Source organism: Podarcis bocagei (genome assembly GCF_964188305.1).
Source record: "Podarcis bocagei genome assembly, chromosome: 4".
NCBI classification, from domain to species: domain Eukaryota; kingdom Metazoa; phylum Chordata; class Lepidosauria; order Squamata; family Lacertidae; genus Podarcis; species Podarcis bocagei.
In genome coordinates this window covers 7,388,874-7,402,165 of record NC_138128.1, presented here as the reverse complement: position 1 = coordinate 7,402,165, position 13,292 = coordinate 7,388,874, and the positions used below count along the sequence as shown (strand labels likewise).

At 41.7% G+C, this 13,292-nt stretch overlaps 2 protein-coding genes across 2 annotated transcripts in view; both read right to left on the bottom strand.

Moving 5' to 3' along the window:
- LOC308584980 (cytochrome P450 2J2-like) overlaps nucleotides 1–12,569 on the bottom strand; it is a 29,651-nt gene extending 17,082 nt beyond the window's left edge. The window contains exons 1-3 of the mRNA XM_081190395.1: nucleotides 12,090–12,569; nucleotides 7,408–7,570; nucleotides 3,860–4,009 (exon numbers count right to left, since the gene is read on the bottom strand). Of these exons, the coding sequence (XP_081046521.1) occupies nucleotides 3,860–4,009; nucleotides 7,408–7,570; nucleotides 12,090–12,257 (481 nt within the window). The 5' untranslated portion in view covers nucleotides 12,258–12,569. The remainder of the gene's footprint in view (nucleotides 1–3,859; nucleotides 4,010–7,407; nucleotides 7,571–12,089) is intronic.
- LOC308585057 (cytochrome P450 2J5-like) overlaps nucleotides 1–13,292 on the bottom strand; it is a 92,914-nt gene that overhangs the window by 22,362 nt on the left and 57,260 nt on the right. The window lies entirely within an intron of this gene.

Sequence of the window (13,292 nt, the reverse complement as noted above, 5' to 3'; positions counted from 1 at the left end):
GCAGTGGATGTATTGCACTTGGGCAAAAAAAAATCAGAGGCACAAATAAAGTGGTGCCTCGTAAGACAAAAATAATTCTTTTCGTCTTGCGATGTTTTTCATCTTGTGAAGCACGGTCCATCGCAACTGCGCCTCTTCAAGCGGCTTTAAGAAAAAAGCGCAAGACGTTTTCATCTTGTGAAGCAAGCCCATAGGGAGATTCGTATAGCGAAGCAACGCAAAACCGAAAAACCCTTTCGTCTAGCAAGTTTTTCGTCTTGCGAGGCATTCATCTTGCGGGGCACCACTGTTCAAGATGGGTGACACCTGGCTTGAGAGCAGTACATGTGAAAAGGATCTAGGAGTCTTGGTTGACCACAAACTTGACATGAGCCAACAGTGTGACGTGGCAGCTAAAAAAGCCAATGCAATTCTGGGCTGCATCAATAGGAGTATAGCATCTAGATCAAGGGAAGTAATAGTGCTACTGTATTCTGCTCTGGTCAGACCTCACCTGGAGTACTGCGTCCAGTTCTGGGCACCACAGTTCAAGAAGGACACTGACAAACTGGAACGTGTCCAGAGGAGGGCAACCAAAATGGTCAAAGGCCTGGAAACGATGCCTTATGAGGAACGGCTAAGGGAGCTGGGCATGTTTAGCCTGGAGAAGAGGAGGTTAAGGGGTGATATGATAGCCATGTTCAAATATATAAAAGGATGTCACATAGAGGAGGGAGAATGGTTGTTTTCTGCTGCTCCAGAGAAGCGGACATGGAGCAATGGATCCAAACTACAAGAAAGAAGATTCCACCTAAACATTAGGAAGAACTTCCTGACAGTAAGAGCTGTTCGACAGTGGAATTTGCTGCCAAGGAGTGTGGTGGAGTCTCCTACTTTGGAGGTCTTTAAGCAGAGGCTTGACAACCATATGTCAGGAGTGCTCTGATGGTGTTTCCTGCTTGGCAGGGGGTTGGACTTGATGGCCCTTGTGGTCTATTCCAACTCTCTGATTCTATGATTCTACATCTACTACTGTGGGCAAGAATCCCGTAAAAGAAATGGAGTGGCCCTCATAGTCAACAAAAGAGTGGCGAAAGCTGTACTGGGATACAATCTCAAAAATGATAGAATGATCTCGGTACAAACCCAAGGCAGACCTTTTAACATCAAAGTAATCCAAGTTTATGCACCAACCACTGGTGCTGAAGAAACTGAAATTGACCAATTCTATGAAGACTTACAACACCTCATAGAAGTGACACCAAAGAAGGATGTTCTTCTCACTATAGGGGATTGGAATGCTAAAGTAGGGAGTCAAGAGATAAAAGGAACAACTGGCAAGTTTGGCCTTGGATTTCAAAATGAAGCAGGGCAAAGGCTAATAGTGTTCTGCCAAGAGAACAAGCTGGTCATCACAAACAACACAAGAGACGACTCTACACATGGACATCACCAGATGGGGAGCATCGAAATCAGATTGATTATATTCTCTGCAGCCAAAGATGGAGAAGCTCTATACAGTCAGCAAAAACAAGACCTGGAGCTGACTGTGACTCAGATCATCAGCTTGTTATAGCAAAATTCAAGCTTAAACTGAAGAAAGTAGGAAAAACCATTGGGCCGGTAAGATACAATCTAAGTCAAATCCCTTAGGAATAGACAGTGGAAGTGAGGAACAGGTTTAAGAATTTAGATTTGGTGGGCAGAGTGCCTGAAGAACTATGGATGGAGGTTCATAACATTATACAGGAGGCAGCAACTAAAACCATCCCAATTAAAAGCAAATACAAGAAAGCAAAGTGGTTGTCCAATGAGGCCTTACAAATAGCGGGGGAGAGAAGGCAAGCAAAATGCGAGGGAGATAGTGAAAGATACAGAAAATTGAATGCAGATTTCCAAAAAATAGCAAGGAGACACAAGAAGGCCTTCGTAAACGAGCAATGCAAAGAAATAGAGGAAAACAATAGAATGGGAAAAACCAGAGATCTGTTCAAGAAAATTGGAGATATGAAAGGAACATTTTGTACAAAGATTACCATAATAAAGGACAAAAGTGGAAAGGACCTAACAGAAGCTGAAGACATCAAGAAGAGGTGGCAAGAATACACAGAGGAACTATACCAGAAAGAAATGGATGTCTCGTATACCCCAGGTAGTGTGGTTGCTGACCTTGAGCCAGACATCCTGGAGAGTGAAGTCAAATGGGCCTTAGGAAGCACTGCTAATAACAAGACCAGTGGAAGTGATGATATTCCAGCTGAACTATTAAAAATTTTAAAAGATGATGCTGTTAAGGTGCTACACTCAATATGCCAGCAAGTTTGGAAAACTCAGCAGTGGCCAGAGGATTGGAGAAAATCAGTCTACATCCCAATCCCAAAGGAGGGAAGTGCCAAAGAATGCTCCAACTACCGCACAATTGCACTCATTTCACACGCTAGCAAGGTTATGCTTAAAATTCTACAAGGCAGGCTTAAGCAGTATGTGGATCGAAAACTCCCAGAAGTGCAAGCTGGATTTCAAAGGGGCAGAGGAACCAGAGACCAAATTGCAAAGATGCGCTGGATTATGGAGAAAGCTAGAGAGTTCCAGAAAGACATCTACTTCTGCTTCATGGACTATGCAAACCCTTTGACTGTGTCGACCACAGCAAACTATAGCAAGTTCTTAAAGAAATGGGAGTGCCTGATCACCTCATCTGTCTCCTGAGAAATCTCTATGTGGGACAAGAAGCTACAGTTAGAACTGGATATGGAACAACTGATTGATTCAAAAATGGGAAAGGAGTACGGCAAGGCTGTATATTGTCTCCCTGCTTATTTAACTTATATGCAGAATTCATCATGCAAAAGGCTGGCCTGGATGAATCCCAAGCCGGAATTAAGATTGCCGGAAGGAATATCAACAACCTCAGATATGCAGATGACACAACCTTGATGGCAGAAAGTGAGGAGGAATTAAATAACCTTTTAATGAGGGTGAAAGAGGAGAGCGCAAAATATGATCTGAAGCTCAACATCAAAAAAATGAAGATCATGGCCACTGGTCCCATCACCTCCTGGCAAATAGAAGGGCAAGAAATGGAGGCAGTGAGAGATTTTACTTTCTTGGGCTCAATGATCACTGCAGATGGTGACAGCAGTCACGAAATTAAAAGACGCCTGCTCCTTGGGAGAAAGGCGATGGCAAACCTAGACAGCATCTTAAAAAGGAGAGACATCACCTTACCAACAAAGGTCCGTATAGTTAAAGCCTTGGTTTTCCCAGTAGTGATTTATGGAAGTGAGAGCTGGACCATCAAGAAGGCTGATCGCCGAAGAATTGATGCTTTTGAATTATGGTGCTGGAGGAGACTCTTGAGAGTCCCATGGACTGCAAGAAGGTCAAACGTATCCATTCTTAAGAAGATCAGTCCTGAGTGCTCACTGGAAGGACAGATCGTGAAGCTGAGGCTCCAATACTTTGGCCACCTCACAAAAAGAGAAGACTCCCTGGAAAAGACCCTGATGTTGGGAAAGATGGAGGGCACAAGGAGAAGGGGACGACAGAGGACGAGATGGTTGAACGGTGTTCTCGAAGCTACAAACATGAGTCTGACCAAACTGCGGAAGGCAGTGGAAGACAGGAGTGCCTGGCGTGCTCTGGTCCATGGGGTCACGAAGAGTCGGACACGACTAAACGACTAAACAACAACAACAAATGTTAGCTCAACTGGTGCAATTCATACTGAGAGTGGGGTTTCATGGTGGCCATGAGAAACTGCTGGGATCTCCATTAGGAACCAAGAGAAGCATATCATATTCCTTTCTAAAATGGACAGAGGTAGTACACAAATATATCTTCATATGCCAGCTCAGCACCATCACTTAGCATCACATACCCTTTGAATGTGCAAAAGCCTCCACGAGCTGATGGGCCTCCTCTGCTACTTGGTGCTCCATGCCTTTCTTTGCCCGCCCCAGCTTCTGCAGAGTAACTGCAACAAAGCGTCTCTGTTGCCTCCAGGTGTGACCATTTGATAATGCAATACCTATGGAAAATCAGTGAGAAATAACAACAATCATATCTCAGGTTAAAGTCGCTTCGGTTTAAATCTTTTCATGTTGCCTCCCACGGTGACCCAGAAGTAATGGAACAGGTTACTTCAGGATTTTGCCACTCACACATGCGCAGACACTCAGAATGACGTCACATGCACCCGCAATTTACTGTATCAGCAAAAAGTGAGATTTCTCGACAGCTCTACCATTTTGATTTTTGAAGAGAAAACTGGTATCTGATACAGTGTGATGTCAACAAGTTTAGATCTTTCCATGGAAGGCCGTCACGATCAAAATTCACTTCTCATTGGGAGACAAATGGATGGCAGGTGTTGTAGAAGGATAAAGGACTTAACTTGCTTCTGGCCACCCTTACCTGGGGGGTCAGTTTCTCAGCCAGAGCAACAGACCACACCAGAGCATATCATGAGTCTACTGAAAGCCCTGCTGTACAGTGTCAACATTTAGCTTTTTGTAAGCAAGAATGTATCAGCAAAATAGTTGCTTTCATTCACCAATTATTCCTAGCAAAGCTAAGAAGGGAATTGGGTTTATCTATGTAAACAGTGGTGATTACTGCAACCAAGAGTGAACTTGCAGGTATCACCTGAGTTTTCTCATAATGTTAAATACTAACAGTAAATTCAAATCACAAACCCAATTCAGTTAAGGGACTTCCATGAAGAAAGATGGCTGACTTAATGTCTACTGCCGACACTCCACCGACAGAGATGATTATGTGGTGATTAATTATAGCCAAGATATAAATCTACCAATTGAACTTTCACTTGGAAAGCAAGCTATCTGCTGGCACAAGAAGAGGCAATTATTAACAGGCAGAAAATAAAACAAAAAGCATGTTTTTATTATTTGCAACTAAGAAATATTCTAAACTGATAAGGTTGTTCCGATGGTTAATAATTCTCATTTTATATTACTTTTAACTCTTTGGTGTAAATGCCAACCGCCCCTTTGGTGTAAATGCCAACTGCAAAGTGAAATTTACCTCTCTGATTGTGGTAACAAATATGCTCCTCTATTAAGGAGACAGATGCAGGTTTTCAAGGCAGACTGTTAAGGTGGAGAGTGAGTTGTTAATAAGACCTCAGTATGGCAAACATATTGTTAATTCAGCAATTATTGGATGAGCAGCTGAAAGAGCTCACAGCTGAGATGCATAAAATGGTGAATGAAAATGGATCATAGAAAGATGAGACTGACGAAGATGTAGAACCTTTGGTTAATAATATTGATAAAGGCCTGCCAGAACATGAGAGTGGAATGGAAAAGTGGGAGGTGACAGATGAAGAAATGGAGAGGACCTCCACACAGGTGCCTGGAGGAGTGAAAGAGTCAAGTGATGGAGCTGTGATGTGGAGGAGAGGAATGAAACCACCGACAGAGAGATCAAGAAACATTCTGAGATGGCAGAGCTAGAGCAGAGAGACAAAGGATTCTGGGCACACTTTGGAGGGAATTTAGAGGAAAAATCTATCAAGCTTCTGGTGATGCTATTGGGAAAAGAATGGAAGTGGTGGAAATGGAAGGACCTTTTTTCTTTCTCTCTTGCTAGATTAGGATGGAAAATCACTGCCTACAGGAAATGAGATCGCAAGATATAAAACTGGGTGTAAAATAATGAATATACAACAAGTAAATAACTATGGATTATTTTTTAATAAAATTAATATGTTTAATATATGTTGGGAGACATTCTGCACAGAAACATGTTTGCACCTTTAAGAACAGTTTTTGTGAGCTCTGGGCTAATTGGTTGCAGCTGGCCATTACTACAAAAGGAGAAAAGCTTCAGTTTGAACTCTGCCTGCAGGAAAAACACCCAGAAGCTTTGCTGTTTGTTGTTTTGAAATAAAACCTTTATTTGACTTGGTTTTACACCGGTCTCATGGTGTCACAGTCTTCTGTCATCTGCCACCAGTGAAAAATCCCCCTCTAACAGTATATGACTACAGTGTAGAGATTCCTGTTTAAATAGAAATGAAGGATTTGTTTTTTTAAAAAAACCATGGAGGAATGGTTGGAATTTTTTGGGAGATAAAGTCACCATACTGGAATGGAGGAGGACTATTGCATACACACTTGAAGGTGATAGCCGGCTGGTGAAAGACCCTGTGTGAGAGGCAGAGAAGGAAAGATCTCCCAGGGTGGGAGACTGGGGGAAGAAAGGGAAGCACCCAGGTGAGAGCTGGGAGGGTCCACTCCCTTCTGTGTGAGACAAGAGTTCAGATCTACCTTTGAGACAGGGCTTGACGTTTCTTTCTCTTTTACTTTTTTTTGTTTGTTTGCTTAGTTAGTGTTTCTGAAAAGTTTCAATAAAAAGTATGGAAAACCAAATAAACACAATTCAGCCAATTTTTCGACACTGTTCTTAAGGATATAATGTGTGGTGTCAACCAGTTACTACTTCTACTGGTCCAACTAGACAGGTTTGTGATTTTTACTGAGGGTGAATTCTGTACCATATTTTTGACAAGTCGTAATGCATCAATGGTGGATATGTTCTGGTTTATCAATTCTTCTGCAACACTGCCTGAACACTACTGCATTATTTCTGTCTGGGGAAACTATCTATATTGCAACAAAAGTGGGACAAAAATAAGTTTGTGCATATGTAGTTTTCAGCAGATAGTTAAAGGATGTGACAGAATGGAAATGAAACTGTATGATCACCTCAAAATCTTTGCAGGCATAAGTAGTATTGACAATGAAGTTGGATACAACCACCTTGAAAGTATTATGAGCACAAATCATTATGAATGTGCAATTAAAAAACGTTTTCTGGAGGAGCCCTTAGCACCAGTAATAAACTGCAGAGATAGTGATGGGAATTATTGGGCAGGCCAGCCCCACAGTAACTCACATTGTGGCCCTGGTGGAGGATAATCTGACTTACTTAGGTCCCGGAACCTCTAAACTATGATTATTCATAGTTTAAACTGTTTTTATATCTCTGTAAGTTGCCTTGAGACATACATACAAAATGCAATTCATAATTCATAATGATGATAGTAACTATGTGATTGCAAAGTTCACATGTTATATTTGCCACATGAGTCCATGCCCAAAACATGTTGGAAGAGCTTGTTGAGAGAAGCAGTGTATTGTGTTTCTTAGAGATGTCATAATCAATCAAATCTTCACATGTTCTGAAGCCAGGTTTTCATGCACCCAAATGAACGTGTCATTTGATAGCATGAGGACTAGCCACTCTGAATGACCTCAGCCCCTGGGGGTTGGCTCCTAGGTAATGCATTTCCCGCTGTGTTGCAGCAGTAATAGAGAACCCTTGTTCTGTTTTTCTGGACAGCCCTTTAAATGTTTCATCTTGGGAAAATACCAGTAGAAATTCTTATTCTTCACTACTTACCCTTTCCTTTTATCAGAGTCCTAAGGAAAGGAGTCTCTGGTCGCTCATCTAATTCTTCAGAGTGGTCAATGAGCGCTTCTTTCACTGCTTGGAATCCAGACAGTACTACAATGGGTAGATGTCCTAACCATATGGTGTAAATATTTCCATGTTGCTTTCTCAGCTACCATTTGGGTCAAAAGATAAGAGAGGAATGATGTGTTCAAAAAACACAGTTGCATATTTCAACTTAATACGAGAACGTCATCCTCCCTCACCTTTGCAGTTTCTCACTATGTGCAGTTCTCTTCCTATCATCCTTTCCCCTCCTCCTCCTCCCCTTCCTTCCTTCCTTCCTTCCTTCCTTCCTTCCTTCCTTCCTTCCTTCCTTCCTTCCTTCCTCCCTCCCTTCCTCCCTCCCTCCCTCCCTCCCTCCCTCCCTCCCTCCCTCCCTCCCATAATTCCAACCCATTTGTTTTACTCCCTCCTAGCCATGTTGCCTCTGCCTAGGATCAGAGCAGCAGAGACACTTCATAGTAACCAGCCCTCCTGTGACAGACAAGAAGATGCACAAGTCATTGCCAGAAAATGATCTTGCCACAATCTTTGTGTGTGCAGGGATGTGGAACCTGTAGCCCACCAGATGCTTTTGAACTAGAACTCCCACCATCCCTGACTATTGGCCATGGTGGTTGGGGCAGATGGGCATCGTAGTCCAAAACATCTGGAGGCTACCAGGTTGGCATAGGCTGGGCTAGAGTCCTGGGTCAGGTTTCAGACCCATGGTGGGTCACAGCAGGAGCATCACCACCATGCAAATCTATGGCAAGGAATTAAGATGATACATGTCTGGGCTAGAGATTATTACCAATTCCAATGTTTTAAAAGTTAATATGTTCGTATCTGATGGCTGAGTAATTTTATATTTTTTGAAGAGTTTTTGCTGAAAAAGGCTCATAATTTTATTTAAGAAACAAACAAATAAACTAAACTATGGTCTGACAAAGAGTTAATGCTTGCGGAGGAGGCAATGGAAAGGTGCCTGTTCTGTTTGTCTCTTGTCTTCTCTAGTTACACGTGAGCTGCTGCTGAGAAAGGCTGATGTGCTCCTGCTTCATTGCCAATCGAACTTGTTCCCCTTCCGTCTGTTGGAAGGGGAGAAGTACACAGCATTCTAGGCCAGGGATGTCCAACAGGTAGATCGGGATCTATTAGAAGATCGTGGTGTGTCTGTGGTAGATCTAGCCCCCCCCCCCGAACCCTCCTGAAACCTCAAGAACTTTGGCTCCCTAAAAAAGCTCAACAAATTTGGTAGATCACTGCCAGTTTTTTTATAGTGGGTGTAGATCTCAGTCTCTTGAAAGTTGGACATACCTGTTCTAGGCCATGTCGCAAAATGCAATAGAACGAAAGGAAGACAAGATCAAGAACATACTGTAATAAGCTGTTTTATTAATTCAGCTTCTTGTGTTACACAATGTGTTTTGGAGATAAGAGCCCTTCAACCAGCAGCTATGAACGACACACATTAAAACTAGTATAAAGGGGCAAGATTCCGATTAATACTGAAAAGCACAAAACCATACAAAGTAGGATAATGGCAGCATGGGTAGCTATGTGAAATCCGGGGGGGGGGGGGGACACAAGGCAACATAAAATGTTGTTGTATTTTCTATGGGTCAACTTGTAAGTGGTAGCAAGACTTCATTTCCCAGTGACATTAGTTTCACAGCTTTCTAAATGACTCTCTGAAGCTGATTTCACAGCCCTGCCCTTGTAATCTTGGAGAGAGTATTACCTGGAGATTAGCACTTAGTGTAAACTTGCCATACATCAGAAAAATTCCTGACATGTCCTGACAGGAATCGGCAAAATGTCAGGAACACTGAGATGTATGGCAACCCAATGGAAAAAGCTCAACAACTTCCTAAAAAATGACAACCCTAGTTTACCACAGAGATCCTTTAAGAAGATTTTGGTATTTTAGTTTATAGTTTGTTTTTTATAAGTGCTTCTGGTTTGAGTGAAAAAGATTGAATAGGGCATGGAGGTTAGTGCCTGTTGAGAGGCTGCTGTGAATGAATGCTGTGGTCTGTCTTTTTTCTGTAATAATATTTTATTCTTTTTTCATATAGAAAGTTACATTTCTTAACCTTGGTAACCTCAAGGTAAGATTACTTGCAATGTGTTATACATAGGGTTGCCTCTGAAGACAGTGTGGAAACTTCAGCTAGTGCAGAATTCAGTGGCCAGGTTGCTCACCGGAACAAGAGCATATTACATCGCTCCTGGTCCGGCTGCAGCAGCTACCAATTAGTTTCTGGACCCAATTCAAAGTGCTGGTTTTGACCTAGAAAGCCTTAAATGGCTCAGAACCACAATACCTCAAGGACCACCTCTTTCAATATGATCTCACCCAGACCCTGAAATCATCTTCTGAGGCCCTTCCTTGTGTTCCTCCTCCATAAGAGGTCCAGAGGGTGGCAACACAAGAATGGACCTGCTCTGCAGTGATTCCCTGTCTGTGGAATTCTCTCACCAGGGAAGTTCACCTGGCAAAACCTTCCTTTATAACTAGGCCTTTGGTTGATTTGATTGACATCCTCTGCCCTTTTAAAATCTGATTTTTTTTTCTGTGGGGGCGTATTATTGGGTGGTTAATAATAATAATAATAATAATAATCCAATTAACAAAACAATTGGAATATAGAAATTTTCCATATAGAAAGTAACATTTGTTACTCAACGATTATACAGTGGTACTTCGGGTTACATACGCTTCAGGTTACATACGCTTCAGGTTACAGACACTGCTAACATAGAAATAGTACCTCGGGTTAAGAACTTTGCTTCAGGATTAGAACATAAATTGTGCTGTGGCGGCGCGGCAGCAGCAGGAGGCCCCATTAGCTAAAGTGGTGCTTTAGGTTAAGAACAGTTTCAGGGTAAGAACGGACAGGTTAAGAGCCTCCCGAGTTTTCCCAGGGGATGGGAAAATGCTGCCTCATCCGCAGTCGCCAATAAATCACCCCCGAGTTCGAAAGAAGGAGGGTATGGGGGCACTGGACGGAAAGCCCTCGAGTGAGTTTTTGGATCTCCTGGACGCTACTTCTGATTGTGATCCTAGTTGCATTGCTCAAGATAAATAATTGGAGAAGAGTAAATGCACATGTTTTGAGCGAAGGAAAGGGTGTACTGATTGCTAATTAAATCGACCACTGAGAAGCTGAGTGACGGGTTGGACTGAACAGAAGACTACATCAAAGAATCACAACTATGTTGGTATGTTGAAACGGATCGGAAAGGGGGGAAAAACTTTTCTCTTTTTCAATATGATTTACCTAACAACCCCTCCCCAAGAAGAACCGCCACATGACTGATAGCAAGTGAGATGGGAAAATAAACTGTGTGGAAATTATCAACTAAAGGCTCTGTTTTGCGGAAGATCTGGAAAGGAAACAAAAGGCTTTTGGATGACGCAGTTCTAATTGGGAACCGCCATTATGAGACTGACTTTGTTGCAAGATTTACAGTCAAAGGGGGAGGGAGCCACTGTTCTGTTATCATATCTGAATTCTACGTTTGATTTGGCAAGGACTCCCCTGGAAAGGCTGATTTATGGAGCAACTGGTCTGGGAAAGTTAATGAGCAGACGCTTAGACTGTATTTTATGGGAACTGCTGAAATGGTGCCTGCCGTTTGAATAGGACTTTTAGATCAGCATGAAAATCCACACAGGACTATAATAATGTTTGCTTCAACTCACTTGTGGAGATAACCCAGAGGTTATTAAGAAAAAAAATGTTAGCAGCAAGAAGATTTGAAGACGGGATTTGTAAAGGATAACAACAAAGAGATGGAAAGATGGGACTTGTGAACATCAAAGCAGCAGAAATATGAGGTGATTGGACCCTTTCTGAACTCAGAGCATGGGTCCCCCAAACAAAAATTTAAGATTCGGCTAAATATTTGGAGTTTATTATGTATTGGTATAATGTGGAATTAATGTGATATGATTGGTTTGTTAACTGGAAATTTAATAAAAATTCTTTAAAAAAAACGAACCTCCGCAACAAATTAAGTACTTAACCCGAGGTACCACTATATTCCAAATCAACAAAACAAGTGATTTCCCACTCACCCAATATCAATGTTTATAACTCGAATTACATACAATTGAATTTTAAAGTTCCATCTTATCTAATTTCATCCTCTCTAACATGTTTCTTAATATATTCTGCTGTTTTCTTACACTTCAAACCCCACTGTGGTCTTTGCATATGGGAAATAACATTTTTATATAGACTGGAAAGGTTTTCTAATCTTCTTTAAAAGATTCTAAATTTGTATCTTTTATCAATTTTTGCCCTCTCTGCATATTCCAAGATTTTCATAAAGCATTCTTCCTTTGAGGGTGTTCTCTCCTCCTTCCTCAGTTTAAGAGCATACAATAAATATTTTTGATCTGTAGTTTTTAATGCATATTTTCAACTTTTATATGGTTTTGTGCTTTTCAATATTAATAATAATACTATTTACATTATTACTATTATTTGTATTGCTTACAACTTCTGACAACGAAGGCTTATGGCATTTACCATTTTAACCCATTCTATTGTTGAAGCTGAAATATCACAATTGTTGGTGGAAATAGATAAAACAATTGCTGACATCAGACTGAGTTATTACGAAGCAATAAGTACCTGAATGAGAGTATTTTCATCAATCTTGAATCCAAATCTCCATATGGCTCCAATGAGAGGAAGCTGGAGAGGACCTGGAGGATAATGCCTGCGTGACCAGAGCTGTTTCAGGTAGTGCAGAATCAGAAGAGGCACCAGCAGAGCAATCAAAAGTGCCCATAACTCCATCCTTCTCTTGCTGTCTCTTTCTCCTTAAATTTTTCTAGGTTGCCTGGTCAGGTTCAACTCTCTTTCTCTAAGGAGTTTTTGCTTTCATCAAAGACATCAGCAGTACTCTCTGTTTTTATATGCTCAGTTATTAAATACAAATAAGCAACAAGGGGTGCGACACCATTTGTAAGTAGCCTTGGAATGTGATACAATCAAACACTACTACAATCAAACACTATAATCATTTTAATATGTGTCACGCAGATGTGACGAAGTGTGCTTTATATCAGGCACACTGAACTCCCAAGAGACTGTGATCTACTTCCAGTACCCCAAGAGTCATCTGGTATTTAATATGGGTATCTTTCCCTCTTATGGAATTGCTACTCCTTGTAACCTGTGCCTTGGGAAGGTACCAATCTGATGTAGGCGTCAAAGCCTTCAGAAAGAACTCTGAGTTCAAGCTCTTATTAATCCAGCAATGAGGGCCAGGATAGTAAATGCATTACAATTGCAAAAGCCAACAAACTTCTACCTGCAGTTGAATCGAACCACAGTGCAGTACAATTGCTACTTCCACAGAGCACTTGCTGGTTGCAATCCATCAGGGGTGCCAACTTGAATAAAATATGAGGAAGGGGGCAAGTGAGCCCCACCTCACATAATCAATCACATAATGTGGCTCATGTCCACCATTAGAATGGCAATTGCCATGAACTTTGGCGGAGCCAGGCCACTTCACATATTTTAGAGGGGCACTGAAGGGACCTCAGTCCCTAGTTCTAATCACACCAAAAACAGTAATAAGTAATAAGCAATATAAACATAATAAGCAATATAAACAGGCTAGCAGGGAAGCAGTTGAAGAAGGAGCAAAAAGGTTTTCTCTTGTGTGCTTGTGTTTCTTTGTGGCTGATTAGCTGTTTTCCCTGTGCAAAGGTCAGAGGGGGCAGGGTTTCTGTTGAGGAAGGTGATTAGCTGTGGGAGGAGCTTATCAGAGCTAGCAGGGAAGCAGTTGAAGAAGGAGCAAAAAGGGTTTTCTCTTGTGTGCTT